The sequence below is a fragment of the Dipodomys ordii genome, unplaced genomic scaffold, assembly GCF_000151885.1.
Source record: "Dipodomys ordii isolate 6190 unplaced genomic scaffold, Dord_2.0 Scaffold139, whole genome shotgun sequence".
In the NCBI taxonomy this organism is placed as follows: Eukaryota; Metazoa; Chordata; class Mammalia; order Rodentia; family Heteromyidae; genus Dipodomys; species Dipodomys ordii.
The window spans coordinates 3580085-3593939 of record NW_012267355.1 but is presented as its reverse complement, the minus strand read 5'-3'; the positions used below and the strand labels follow the sequence as shown (position 1 = coordinate 3593939).

Here is a 13855-nt window from a genome sequence, read left to right as displayed (position 1 = left end):
GGCCTGGGTGCTGTCCCTGAGCTCCTTTGCTGAAGACTAACATTCTACCACTTTGATCCACAGTGCTACTTCTGGTTTTTGAGTGGTTAATTGGAGATAAGAGTTTCATGGGGACTTACCAGACTGGCTCAAACTGCGATCCTCAGATCTCAGCCTCCTAAGTAGCTAAGATTACAGGTGTGAGCCACAGGTGCCTGGCATAAGCCTATAAGACTCTTATCTCCACTAAACTACTCAGAACAAAACCAGAAATGTAGCTGTGGCCCAAATGGTGGAGTGCTAGTTTTGAGCAAAAGAAGCTCAGGAACAGTGTGTAGGCCCTAAGTTCAAGCTCTAGGACCACCACCAAAAAGCAAAAGTAAACTAAATGCTCTGGGCTTCAAGGGACTTACCTACTTCTGCAATGTCTTAGCTTCTTTAGTCTCTCTGTGGGCTCAGGTATATTTACATTATAGTGCTTGAATTCTTGATCATTTCGAAGACTTAGCAAAAAACACATCTGGTATCAAGAAAGTCAACTTGCAGTCTCTTTATCTTTTTTTTTCTTTAACTTTTTCCTTGAAGCCTACAGACTCTAGACTGATCCTTGTTTCCTGTACTACCCCTCTCTGAATTCTTCTCTGTTGCACAATGTTAAATCTTACCCTATGTATAATATAGTGAACATTGACACACATTGTCTGTCTTTTCACCCTATGCGGTTGTGACTGTTGAGTGTTTTGCCCTTTGAGGTCAGGAACTCTAACTCTTCGAGAGCTCACTGTGCTAATAGGATGTAGAAAATAGTTATTGATGGATATAAGGTTTGCTGACACTTAGAAATGTAATTGGAATCCTTTGATAAATTCTTGGCATAATAGAAAGATTGTTTTGTACTGACACCTATATCATAACCAAAATGGAGGAGGGGGGTGTCTCAAAATTGGTAAAATCTGTTAAAAATGCTATAGATCAATTCGAAAAATCTGTTTTAAGGCATTTGGTTAGAATGGTGCAACATTTATTTTTTTATTTAAAAAATTCTATTGTAAAGATACTGTACAGAGAGGGGTTACAGTTACATGAGCAAGGTCATACATACATTTCCTATCAAGCATTGTTGCCTCCTCCTTTGTTTGTCTCCTACCATACCTTCTCTCTCCACCTCCCCAACTCCTCCTCCTCCTGCCCCAAGTTGTAAAGTTCATTTTCAACATAGTATGTTGTACATCTCATTGTTACAATGGGTCAACCTGTATCCTTGTTTCAGCATTTTGTTATTTTCCTTCCCCTCCCCAAATTAGAAAAATGTATATACAAGATGCAGGGCACTGGAATCAAATACAGTGACAACAGGGGTTTATACCATAGTAGGAAGAACATACAAATGAAAAATAAAATCACATAGTATATTAAAAACAACAGCAACAAAGAAAAAAAAATCTTGTGTCCACAGAATGGTGCAGTCTTTAGAACTTAATTTATGTTCCTTCTTTTTTTAACTACCATGTGCTGCTCAAAAATAACTAATTGACAAACATTCTCTAGGTCTTCTCTTTTCCTGGTTTATGTCTCTGTGCATTCGGATTACAGATCCCAATTATATCCCTTTTATATGTTAACACAGTGTAGGAGGACTGTGTACTCAAACTTGGCTTATTCTTTATTTAGTTTTCATTTTCTGCAGCAATGCTCTTAGGTCTTAAAATCAAGCTTTTAGTGTATTTTTGTTCCTTTAATGGAAAGGATTTGTAACATATGCATTAAATTCAAACCTTCTTAAGGGAAAGCATTTGGATGGATGCTAATTTTGCTACCTTTGAAGCATTACTATTATGTCATTAATAGGTATTAAATAAAAAGTATATGCTCTCTCGAAGTTTATTCTAACTATATTAATTAGTTATAATACCATTTAATAGTTTGAGTAGCGTAAGAATTAAACTTAAGGGCTAGGAATGTGGCTTAATGGTAGGGTGTTTGCCTAGCATGCATGAAGCCCTGGGTTTGATTCCTCAGTACCACATAACCAAAGAAAGCCGAAGTGGTGCTGTGGCTCAAGTGGTAGAGAGCTAGCCTTGAGCAAAAAGAAACTCAAGGACAGTGCTCAGGCCCTGAGTTCAAGCCCCAGGACTGGCAAAAAAAAAAAAAATGAACTTAAGCTACTTCTTTCATTTTCAATAATACTATTAATAAGTTAGTAAAATTAACTATTAATAAGTTAATAAAATGTGCCAATACTGGAGCTTGAATTAAGAGCTTTGTGCTCTCGCTTGGCCTTTTTTGCTCAAGGTTGGTGCCTTACTACTTGAGCCATTCCTCCACTTCTGTCTTTTTTTTTTTTTTGCTGGTTAATTGGAGCTAAGAATCTCACTAACTTTTTTTTGGCCTGGGCTGGCTTTGAACTGTGATCCTCAGCTCTCAGCCATCCGGAGCAGCTAGAGTCTTTAGAAACATAGTTTCCTTGTAGTCATTTCACATCTCTACCTTTTTATTTCTATTTTTTTTCTCTATTTCCCCCCCTTAAGTTTGCATTTTGTTTGTGCTGCCTTGTGTTGAAGCAGGTTGCTGTGTGGTTTGGGGTGGAATTTAACCTTGGCTTATGTCTCTCCCCACACAGTCCCTTCAGTCCGAATATGTTCATTACTAAGGCCTTGCCACTGCGGTGAAAGCGGCTGTGCTTAGACATCTGGATGGGCAGTGTGGACAAAAAGTTCCTACTTACCGCATGGATTCCTGCTCTTTACCTTACATTAGAGAAAGCACTAAGATAATACCTTCGAGAGACTTGAAGCCAGAAATCTGGCTAAATGACTACTATAAATGCACTGAAACTGTTTATGGAGATTTCAACCCTTTTTTTTTAAAAAAAAAAAAAAAAGACAGTTTTAATGTTGAATTTGGTATTTCGAAAGGTTATTTCTAATGTATTTCAGTAATACATTTGTTATATGTACAGTGTTATATTATGTATGTATTGTGAACTTTGAAAGTCTATTTTGATAAATTTATAAATATCTAAAAATGATGTATAAAAAACCTAGACTATATTTTGATTTAGATTTTCCTGCTGTTTGCTACCAAAAATTTGTATTTTAAGACTTCGTTTTAGTATGGTTTTGTCTACAGTGAATTCCTCCTCATTAAGATAAAATAAGTGAGAAAGTTTAATTTAAAGAAGTCAAGTTTCTCTATACCAAGAGTAGAATCTTTTTGATAGGGCTTATTTAAGACAAAACTGTTTTCTTTTGGTTTCATTCTGGAGCCATTTAAATCAGCCTTGTTTCTAGCAGGCAGTCCAGTTCGAAATCAGCTTCACTGGATATTTCTCCTGAAAGCAGGATTCTTCTCTATGAAAGGACTCCACATTCCAGTGCTTTTATTTCTTCGCACTTTTCCCAAGAGTGCTTTTTTTTTAATGCCTTAAACCATTTACTTATTATCTTACTTAACTCTGTACATATGCAGAGGAGGGGTATATATGTTGAAATCCATGTCTGAAATTTCCAAGAGCTTTGTCCCTAAGTGTACAATGATTATTCTAATGTCTTCTCCCTCCTCCTCACCTCCCCCTGCCCCCAACAAAAAAGCACTTCAGAAGTGATTCAGTCAATTAGACTCTTCTTGCTTTGGATACAAGATGGGTTCATAATGTACTATGGTCTGACACCACTTTTAAATGGATGAAGAAGAAAACTGGAAAAGACGCTGCTAAGTAATTCTCCATAGTAAAGGAGATATTTTTTGAACAGAGTACAGCCCCCTTGGTGTGTGTGAACCTAGTGTGAAACAGAAGGGTCCCAAAGGCCTTACTGCCCTGTGTGTACGTGTGATTTTTATATTCATGCTTCAGAGCCTGTAAGCAATTTCATTTGCCTGGGAGAGGGAGGGCCTTGGGTTCTCATTCTCTGCCAGACTTTTTTTTTTAATGGGCAACACTGACATGACAAGTGAAATGGATTCATCTGAAGTTTTTTGTTGTATCTATTAGGAATACGTTATCGTATTAATTAGGAAGGGGTGACTTGAGATCCTGTTATGTATGTGCTTCAGCAAGTCATTTTCTCCATGTTTTGATTTTTTTTTTTACATCTTTCAAAAAGGCATCTGATGAATGTTTGACTCAGGTTTGTTATTCTATTTTTCAGTCACTGCAGTACCAAATAATTGTACTCCGTGGATGGAAAAAAAATGGATTTATATGCTTTGGGAATCAAAAGTTAAAATAAGAGGAGTTAAATTGTATATCTTTTTCAAAAGCTGGAAAGATACTGTATTTTATTATGAGTTAATGTAAAAAATGATTAGCTGTATAGGAAGATGATAGTATTTTTTTAAATTATGATTGAAAAGTAATTCAGATGACATTTAAAAAGTAGGGGAAAGGGAACTGTACTGATGTGTTCACTTCTGTGAACACTAATTTGTGTGCAGCTATTGAAATGATTGTGAGGTTGACTACTGTAAATTTTCCATAATTATGTGTGTGAGTTTAAGTCATATGTATCTACATGTGTATGTCTTAAAAATTACTTATACACATGTGCATACATAGACACATCAAGAAAGGGAGGTCTACACCATAAAAAATATATAGCAAAGTAATTCTACTCCATTGATAAAGTTGTTTGACATGTATTTTGTTATGAATAGTTTATCTTCCAAAAGATATTTTGTTCTATTTTAAAGTGTAGATAATACACTGCTAATAAATAATAAAAGTTTTATGCAATTTATTCCTGGGCTTTTGTAATTTGGATTTTGAATAACCAATGTACTGAAATTTCTTTTGTTTGTTTATGTGCTGGTACTGGGGCTTGAACTCAGTGTCTGGGTGCTGTTCCTTAGCTTTTCGCTCAAGGTTGGTACTCTTCCACTTGAACCACAGCTTCCTCCCAGATTTTTGGTGGTCAATTGGAGATAAGAGTCTCACAAACTTCCCTGCTTGGGCTGGCTTTGGACTGCCATCCTCAGACCTCAGCCTCCTGAGTAGCTAGGATTACAGACATGAGCCACTGGTGTCTGGCTATAATTTTATTTTTTGACTCAGTATGGTTGGTTCCCTTTGGGGTTTCTCAGGATCTTTATTATGGATTGGTAGTTTGTCTTTTCTTGGCCTGCCAGGTTGTGTCATTGACATAAACATGTACAGTGAACTAAGAGGGACAGTCTACTTTGAATTCCACACAAGTCACATAATGTTCCTCTTCACTCCTTCCTTCTTTTCCTTCCTTCCTTCCTTCTTTCTTATTTTCCTTTAGAATAAAATTAATAAAATACTGTTGAGAAGCTGGGCAGCAGTGGCTCACACTTACCTATCTCCAAATAACCACCAGAAAACTGGAAGTGGCATTGTGGCTCAAAGTGGTAGAGCGCTAGCCTTGAGCTGAAGGGCTCAGGGACAGGGCCCAGGCCCAGAGTTCAAGCCCCACAATCGATCCCCCTCCAAAAAAAAAATACTGCTGAGGACCAGTGTTGTGGGTCATTTGTCAGTACTGATGATTATTGACTGATATATCTACTGATTATCAGAAGGAAGATTGGGCACCTTTCTAAAAGAGAATTTAGAGAATCAAATCAGATGGAACAAACTAACCCTCTGTTGGACTGATGCCCAGAGCATCAGCTTGGAAAGATGTTTATTGGAGACCTTTCTCATATGAACTTGGGGCTCTCTGGGTTTCCCAGCAGGGGAGCAGGAAGATGGCTTCATTTCTTGCGCTGGTAATCTGCAGTTAGCTCTCCTCACAAAACTGCAGGAAATAAACATGGGTACTAAGGGTCTCATGGGACCACATCCTAGGTAAAAGATGTCTTAGGAATCATGAACCTACTGAAGAAATACCTCTTCTCCTATAGATGAAATTATTGTGGGAGGGGGAAATAGCTGCAGGTTAAGAAACAAATAGGCTGCCGGGCACCGGTGGCTCACCCCTATAACCCTAGCTACTCACGAGGCTGAGATCTGAGGATCGCCGTTCAAAGCCAGCTGGGGAAGAAAGTCCATGAGACTCTTATCTCCAATAAACCACTAGAAAAGCACTGTGGCTCCAGTGGTAGAGCACTCACCTTGAGCTGAAGAGCTCAGAGACAGTGCCCAGGCCCAGAGTTCAAGCCCCATGACCCACCAAAAAAAAAAAAAAAAAACAACCAACCAACCAAACAAAAAGCAAAAGAAACAAGCTGAGCGCTGGTAACTCACGTCAGCAACAATGCTAGCTACTGAGATCTGAGGATCATCGCTTGAAGCCATGCCAGGCAGACAAATCTGAGAAAGACTTTTATCTCCAATTAACCAGCAAAAAGCAGGAAGCAGAGTTGTGGTTCAAGTGGTAGAGTACCCAAAAAGCTAAGCAGGTGTACAAGGCCCTGTGTTCTGGCTGAGGGAGATTTAGAACTGTGTGGATGGATGGATAAGGAGTGGCACCCCCTTCTTTCTGGGACCCTGGGGAATGCAGAGATGGGCTATCCAGCCTGCACCTCCTCTTCCAGAAGACCTTGGGAAAGCAGAGACGCCCCAGTGGAACCTCTACTTCCTCCTCTGCAAAGTCCAGATAATGGCTTCAAGAAAGCAAAGACCTCGGTGATGCTGGAGCAGATGTATGGTCCCCTTGGGTGAATGACAACCACTCAACCAGATGTTAGGGCAGCGAGACTCTCCAAGAAGTATAAAAGAGGAACTCCAGAGCCTACAGTGGGGCTAACTGATTTCCAGGCCCGACTTCTCACTCCCTTACATTAGAGAAGTCGTCTGAACTCTCCCTCTCTTCCCTCCTCCTCCTCCATTTCCCACCTCCCCCTCCACTTCTTTTCTCCCCGTCCTCCTCCCTCTCCTCCTCCCATGTTCTCCCCTCTTCCTTGTCTGGGAAGCAGGTAGAAAACACAGTATGGCAACCTTCCCAGTCCAGAGCTTATACCAACCCTCCAATAGCTAAGAGATTTTTCCTCAGTTTCTCCGGACATTTGATTCTTACTTTCAAATAAACTTTGTCTCTGTGTCCACTTTTCCTGCCTAGTAATTGTCCATCTGGTGGACAGTTATGCCTCTTTAGAGGCGTCTGTTAATTTGTCTTTTTGTAATAAAGCTCTCAACTTTTCACCTTCTCTTCCTGTGTCCTTGTCATCAGTTTTTGGTTGCATTTGGAGCAATGAACTTGACTCATACAGTCACAAAACTCTGGTGCTGGCAATTACAAAAATAATTGATTAAAAATTTCCACTTTCAACAATCTTCTTACCTATTGATCATGGAGTTTGCATGATTGTCTTACTCTTAAAGGCAAAAAGATGTATAAATCTCAAAACACATGTGGCAAGACTACTCAGTTATTTCTATGTTTCTGTCATCTAGGACTCAAATATTGCAGGAATATGAATTTACCGACTGTAAGCGACACACATGCATGTTTGGATCTGTTCTCACTTGCTTTCTTGAGTAACAGGTGAGCTGTTTCCCCCCTACCCCCCAAGCCACTTGCTTGTGTATAAGTAGAACAGCATGACGTTTCATACCTTCTTTGTGGTCTGTGCTCTTGAGGCAGAGTTAATGCTGCTGCGAGAGGTGGTGAGTTCTGTGAACACTCCACTAAGGAAGACTCTAGTCACTGTCCTTTCTGAGCTGAATTCTGGATCACAACAGGAGACACATGAAAAGCATGACATCCAAAGTCCTTTATTTACACAGAGGTTGCATAGGGGTGGCAATCATGACCTATAAAGGAGAGTAGAAAATAGTTGTATCAGGTTATTTTGAGCTGAATTGAAATGTTAATATATTCCCACCCCGTTCTCTTCTATGGATTGAATTATGATAATCATATCAAGAAGGAGAGAAAAAAATAGCTTTTCTAGAGAGTGTTCAACTATTTTATTTTGTAAGTGCTAGGTAAAAATGCATTTAAAATATATTGGATAGGGGTGACTTGTTTTAAGTAGACAAACAAATTGGCTGATTCACTCACTCCTGTGCATTGTTTTCACCTGCTGACCTCCAACGTGGAGGGGAGTTTCTTCTTTGCTGTTTCGTCTTTGGATTGAATCAAGTTGGCCCAAACAGTTTTGAGAAATTGTACTGCAAGTGAAAAATGGGGTAGGGTGGGAACTGGAGAAACGACTAAAAAGCAAAGCAAAACAACATACTAGAAATGACCACAGTTGCAAATACTTACACTAAATACATTATAAAAATAAAATGATCTAAAGTATAACTCTCTTCTAAAAGGACTTGAGGTAGCTTGCAGACAGCAGGCTACCACAGGGGAGCAAGTTTTGAACACAATTAGTATTAATTGCGTGTGTGTGTGCCTGTCCTGGGGCTTGAACTCAAGCCCTGGGCAAAGCCCCTGAGCTTTTCTGCTTAAGGCTAGTGCTCTATCACTTAAGCTACATCTCCACTTCTGGCTTTTTTGTTAGTTCGTTGGAGGTGGGTATCACGGATTTTCCTTTGCAGGCTGCCTTCGAACCATGATCCTTAAATCTCAGCATCCTGAGTAGCTAGGATTACAGGTGTGAGCCATAAGCTCTCAGCTTTGGCCGCCAGTTTTTGAGGGCTTAAAGGTTAAGATCTGTAATCTTCTCAGATGTCATGGGGTATCTGTCCTCTCTTCTTCAGTTGGACAAATTTATGCACATCTTTATCCAAATCTGGATTTCCTATTGGGATTTATTTTACTGTTTTTTTTGGAGGGGATTTTTCCAAAGTGGAATTTTTCAATCTCCCCCATAGATCCCCTCAATAATTATATCAGATATGTTAGAATACAATGCTCAAAAGACAAATTGAAGCAGAGATTAGGAATGTATGATGACAGTCTCCGTCTTTCTTATTCCTGACCTTTTCTAGAGCTAATGTAGCTTTACTACGCTTAATGTAACTAAAGCATTTCCCTTTGGGAAGTTAAATGAAATTTGAAAGAAACAGAGAAGAGGCTTGAGATTAGTTAAAAGATCTATTCGTCTTTGCCTTTATAAATAAGTAAATAAAGCAGTGGTAATCAGTAGAAACTGTTGAAAATGAACTATACAACTTATAGGTGGAGACAGGAGGTGGGAGACATTGTCCAAAAGGAAATGTACTCTTCATGTGATTTATGTAACTGTAACCCCTCTGCACATCACCTTTATAATAACAATACAAAGTTAAAAAAACAACCACAACAAAATAAATAAGGAGCGATGGTCTTGAAGGCAGAATTTTAATTGTATTCTATACATTTTAAGAGATACCCAACGAGGCATATTCCAGAAGTTTCCATCAATTCTAGAAAGATGTAGACAGTTTCTTTCTAAAGCAGTTTGAGTGTTGTCCTTAGCGTGCATTTTGTGAGTGCCCAGCAGGGCTGGGTAGGCTTAGCTTGCCCTGAGCTGAGGCAGTGTATAATCTTCTTCTCTTTCCTATGGCCCTGATCTATCTGTGGGCCAAAGACTTTTCTCACTACAGTTGCTACTAGCTAGAACATAGTAGCGCTCATGATCTTCAGTGACCTTTAGTGACCTTCAATGACCAAGGCTACCTGACCAGGAAGGACATTGAATGGCAAAACTAAAGAAAACATTTGGCTTTGTGCCACTGGTGATAGGTAGAACACAGGACCACAGGGCCCCGGCCTGGGGAGTTCTGTCCTGACACTGCACCAGACACCCAATAAGGACCACTGCCTTGTCACCGCAAAGACTCAGGCTGCTCAGCACAACCCTGAGAAACTGACTAAGCTGACAAACAGTGATTGCAGAATCGCTTGATCTATTTGAAAGTCAAATCTGTTGGGAAAATTATCCTTAATTAAGGATTTCTGTTTAAGTGACAGGTAGTTCAGATTTGTTAATTCTAAGGTAAACCAAAAGAGGAAAAGTTCACTCTGTTGGTCTGGAGGAGAAATCAAAGTCAATGACTAAGTCAGGCTCTTAGAGACCTAGGAGAGCTGTTTATATTGGGGATCCCCCCCCACCCTTTCCCAGTTTCTCCAGCTCGAAATAAAAGACTTAGCCCAAAGCAGCATGCAGCAGCTACGATATATTACATGAAAGACTGCACATTAAGTCAGCAAGGAGAAGAGATGCATGGGCTGGAATCTGTAGGAAACCAGGTAATATTTTCTAAGAGGACCACCTGCTGAATTCTCTAGCAACAAGCTGCATCAACACACTGGAAGTAGTGTGCAGCAGGAAAGTCATGAGAGACCCAGCCTCCACAGTTTTTATTGGAACTGGCTGTGTAGTCACACCTGGCTAGCATGACACAAAATGGCCGACACCGAGGAGCAGACCAAGTATCTACACTATGCCACAGAGTTTTGCATGGCCCAGTCAGTGGTTACTTCTCATTCAAAGGAAATTCCCATCCATGTAGGAATTGTCCACCAGTCAGATTCTCCAGCACCAGCTAAGGGACTGCTTTCACTCTGCCACACTGTAGAAGGGCAGCTGGCTGGGTCATAGCCAAGTCGTTTTGTAGTGACTAAAGCTTACCTAAAGGTGTACTTTCCCAAGGAGCTGCTGTCAAAATTTCTGCTTTCTGACTTGGTTAGGAAGTGGGGAACTGAGGTCTGAGAGCTAGGAACTTTTTGGAACTCCAGCTGGGTCAGAGTTGTTTTGTTTTCAAATGAAGGCATTTGGAGTGGTATAGCTTCCTCTTCTAAAGTGCTCTATTGGTCGTAATAAACATGCAACCATCGATGTCTTCAATTCTGCAACTGGTTTCAGGCAACAATAGAGTTGGCAAAAGTTCTCTCTCTCTCTCTCTCATACACACACACACACACACACACACACACACATACACACACGTACGTGTGTGTGCATGTGTGCTGGTTTCAGGCGATAAACTCAGGACCTTGACTTCTTGCTTAGCTTTTTTGCTCATGGCCTCACCACACTTCCAGTCTGGAATCTTTGCTTTAAAAGCCATAATGAGCTATGTGTAGCTCAGTGGTAGGTTGTTTTATCTAGCATTTGTGTAAGTGTTCATCTCCTGTACCAGAGAGAAAGAGAGAGGAGGTAGAGAGAGAGAGTGCGAGAGAGATAGAGAGAGACTAGTTTAGAAATTTTGCTTACAGTAACTATGCCACCTACCTGATAGTTACTAATTACAAGAAATGGAAATGTGGGGGCTGGGAAGGTGGCTCAGTGGTAGAGCGCTTGCCTTGCATGCCTGAGGCCCTGGGTTCGATTCTTCAGCACCACATAAGCAAAAAGAAAAAAGCCGGAAGTGGTGCTGTGGCTCAAGTGGTAGAGTGCTAGCCTTGAGCTGAAGAGCTAAGGGACAGTGCCCAGGCCCAGAGTTCAGGCCCCATGACCTGAAAAGAAAAAGAAATGAAAATGTGCATTAATATAGCTTTAAGATATTGTAATCTAAAAATAATTTTAAAAGTAATGAAAAATGAAGCTAACATGATTTAAAGAGTGGTAGCACAGGTGCTTTGAAAATATGTACATATGCCAGGTGCCAGTGGCTCACTCTGTAATCCTAGCTACCCAGGAGGCTGAGATCTGAGAATCATAGTTCAAAGCCAGGCTGGACAGGAGAGTCTGATCTCCAATTAACCACCAAAAATCCAGAAGTGGAGCTGTGGCTCAAATAGTAAAGTACTAGTCTTGAGCAAAACAAAAAAAAAAAAAAACCAGGAACAGCAGCCAGGCCAAGTTCAAACCCCTGGACCCAGATACACACACACACACACACACACACACACACTCACACACACACTCACACACACACACACAGGGCCAGATGTTGGTTGCTGACACCAATGAGATCTGGTTCAGCAAAGTTTCTGTGGTGAGCAAACACTGTGGAATGATTTTGCAGAAGGACTTGGTGGAAAGCTAACTAGCTCTCTCCCAAACAGGATTTCACTGGCCTAAAAGGATGAGAACTCACATTTATCCACAGTTTGGAGATGTGAATGTAGGTGGATATCTATTCACTCACTCCATAGCAGTTACTGAAATACTACAGCAGAGCACCGGTGGAGTTAAAACCACCATGCAGGAATCCATGAGAGTCAGAAAAAGCCTGGGAAAAACAAGAGTTGCTGTTTTCATAGGTTTGAAAAAACAGGATGAGAAGCGTCTAGACATTTGTACTTACAGTGCTAGGAATTGAAAGATTTGTTAAGAGGGGGACCTCATGTTCTGGACTTTTTTTAAAAACCTTTCGTGGTACTGGGATTTGAGATCAGGGACTTACATTTATTAGGGAGGTGTTTTATCACTTGAACCATGCTCTTATGCCTTCCTTTTTTTGCCTTAGTAATTTTTTTCCAGATAGTGTCTTTACAAAAAGTTCTTTCATTGTAAAGGTGATGTACAGAGGGGTTACAGCTATTCTCACTTTCCCTCCTCCACTCCAGCTCCTCTCAGCCCCAAGGTATAAAGTTCATTTTCACCGTAGTGTCTTGTAAGTATTGCTGTTGCATTGGTTCACCCTTTTTCCTTATGTTTTTTTATCCGGGGCTGGACTCAGACTGTGATCCTCCTAATTCTGCCTGCCACATAGCGGTGATTATAAGCATGAACTACCATGCCTGGCCTTCACCATGTGGTTTTATCATACATTCACACACATGAAGGGACACGATCCTTTTGGAGGCAATGGATCTGAAAGAAAGGGGAAAATTTCTATATTAAAATCCCTTACTGGAAAAAAAAAACAACGTTTGGATAGAGACCAAACCAAAGCAATTTTAGCTCAAATTGGTTTTCCTGGAAAAGCTGAAAATGTAGTTCAAGGAAAGAAAATGCCTTGGCTACATTACAAATCAACACTATCAACACTTGAAAGCATGCTCAGTCTAAATATCCTGCACTCCAGAAGTTCTCAAGTAGCCAAATAACTTCATGGTAAAAGAAAATTATCTGCTCCTTTAGCGACTGCAAATTCCGTAGATTCTGCAGACCCAGTAGTTCCGACTCAGCCCTGAGTGATTCTGGTATAGGCGATTTGAAGATCACAGCTCAATTAACTCTAAAAAGGCAAATGTAGAGATTCTTAAGTGAAGAGTCAGTGGAATGAGGAGTCATGCTTGGGAAAATGATCTCTGACTTAACCCATTTCAATGCAGCCATTATGTGTATGCTAAGGGATAACCTTGAACTAGCTTGCCTCCATCATGTGTGTGACTTGTTAAATCATTCATAGTCTTTGAGTCTTCATCTTTCCAATAAAATAAGATCAGATGACCAGTCAGGCTGTGACAGCAAAATGCCATGAACTGGGAACTGAGAGGTGGTGGAAATTCATTCTTTACAGTTCTAGAAGCGAAGACCTCCAAAATGGAGGCTCAGGCAATTGCGTCTGGTTGGAGGCCACTTCCTGGTTCATAAAGGAGATCTTCACTTTGAGTCCTCACGTGGCAAAAAGATCAATCCATTCTCTTTGCGGTGGGCACTGATCTGCCCTTGAGGCCTCAGTCCCCATGTTCCTATCCGCTCGCGTACACTACGTTGCTTAATACCATCACCAGTGTGATGGATTTCAGCATGTGAATTCTAGTTGGCTACAACAATCAGGGACTATTTGATGCTTGGTTGCCTGAGTGTGTGTGTGTGTGTGTGTGCCAGTGTGTGTGCCAGTGTGTGTGCCAGTCCTGGGGCTTCCACTGGGCACTGTCCCTTAGCTCTTTTGTTCAAAGCTAGTGCTCTACCACTTGAGCCACAGCTCCATTTTGGGCTTTTTGTTGAAGATAAGAGTCACATGGACTTTTCTTCCCTAGGCTGGTTTTGAACTTATAAACTCTTGAGAAACTAATAGAGTTTCTTAATTTTTTTTCCATACAAATGCCCACATACACATTTTTGCACAAACTTAGGAAGAGTTTACGTGAACATCCTGTGGCATTGAGGGGCAGAGGGTGGGGGCAGGCTGGATTACTGGAAT

General features: G+C 40.6%; 1 protein-coding gene across 2 annotated transcripts in view; it reads left to right on the top strand.

Annotated features, from left to right (window-relative positions):
* The window catches only part of Cdc14a (cell division cycle 14A), a 162974-nt gene extending 158259 nt beyond the window's left edge, over positions 1 to 4715 (top strand). For both annotated transcript variants that reach the window (XM_013031435.1, XM_013031434.1), the window contains one exon: positions 2600 to 4715. In XM_013031435.1, coding sequence (XP_012886889.1) covers positions 2600 to 2629 — 30 coding nt within the window. In that variant the 3' untranslated portion in view covers positions 2630 to 4715. The remainder of the gene's footprint in view (positions 1 to 2599) is intronic.
* Positions 4716 to 13855: the final 9140 nt, after the last annotated feature.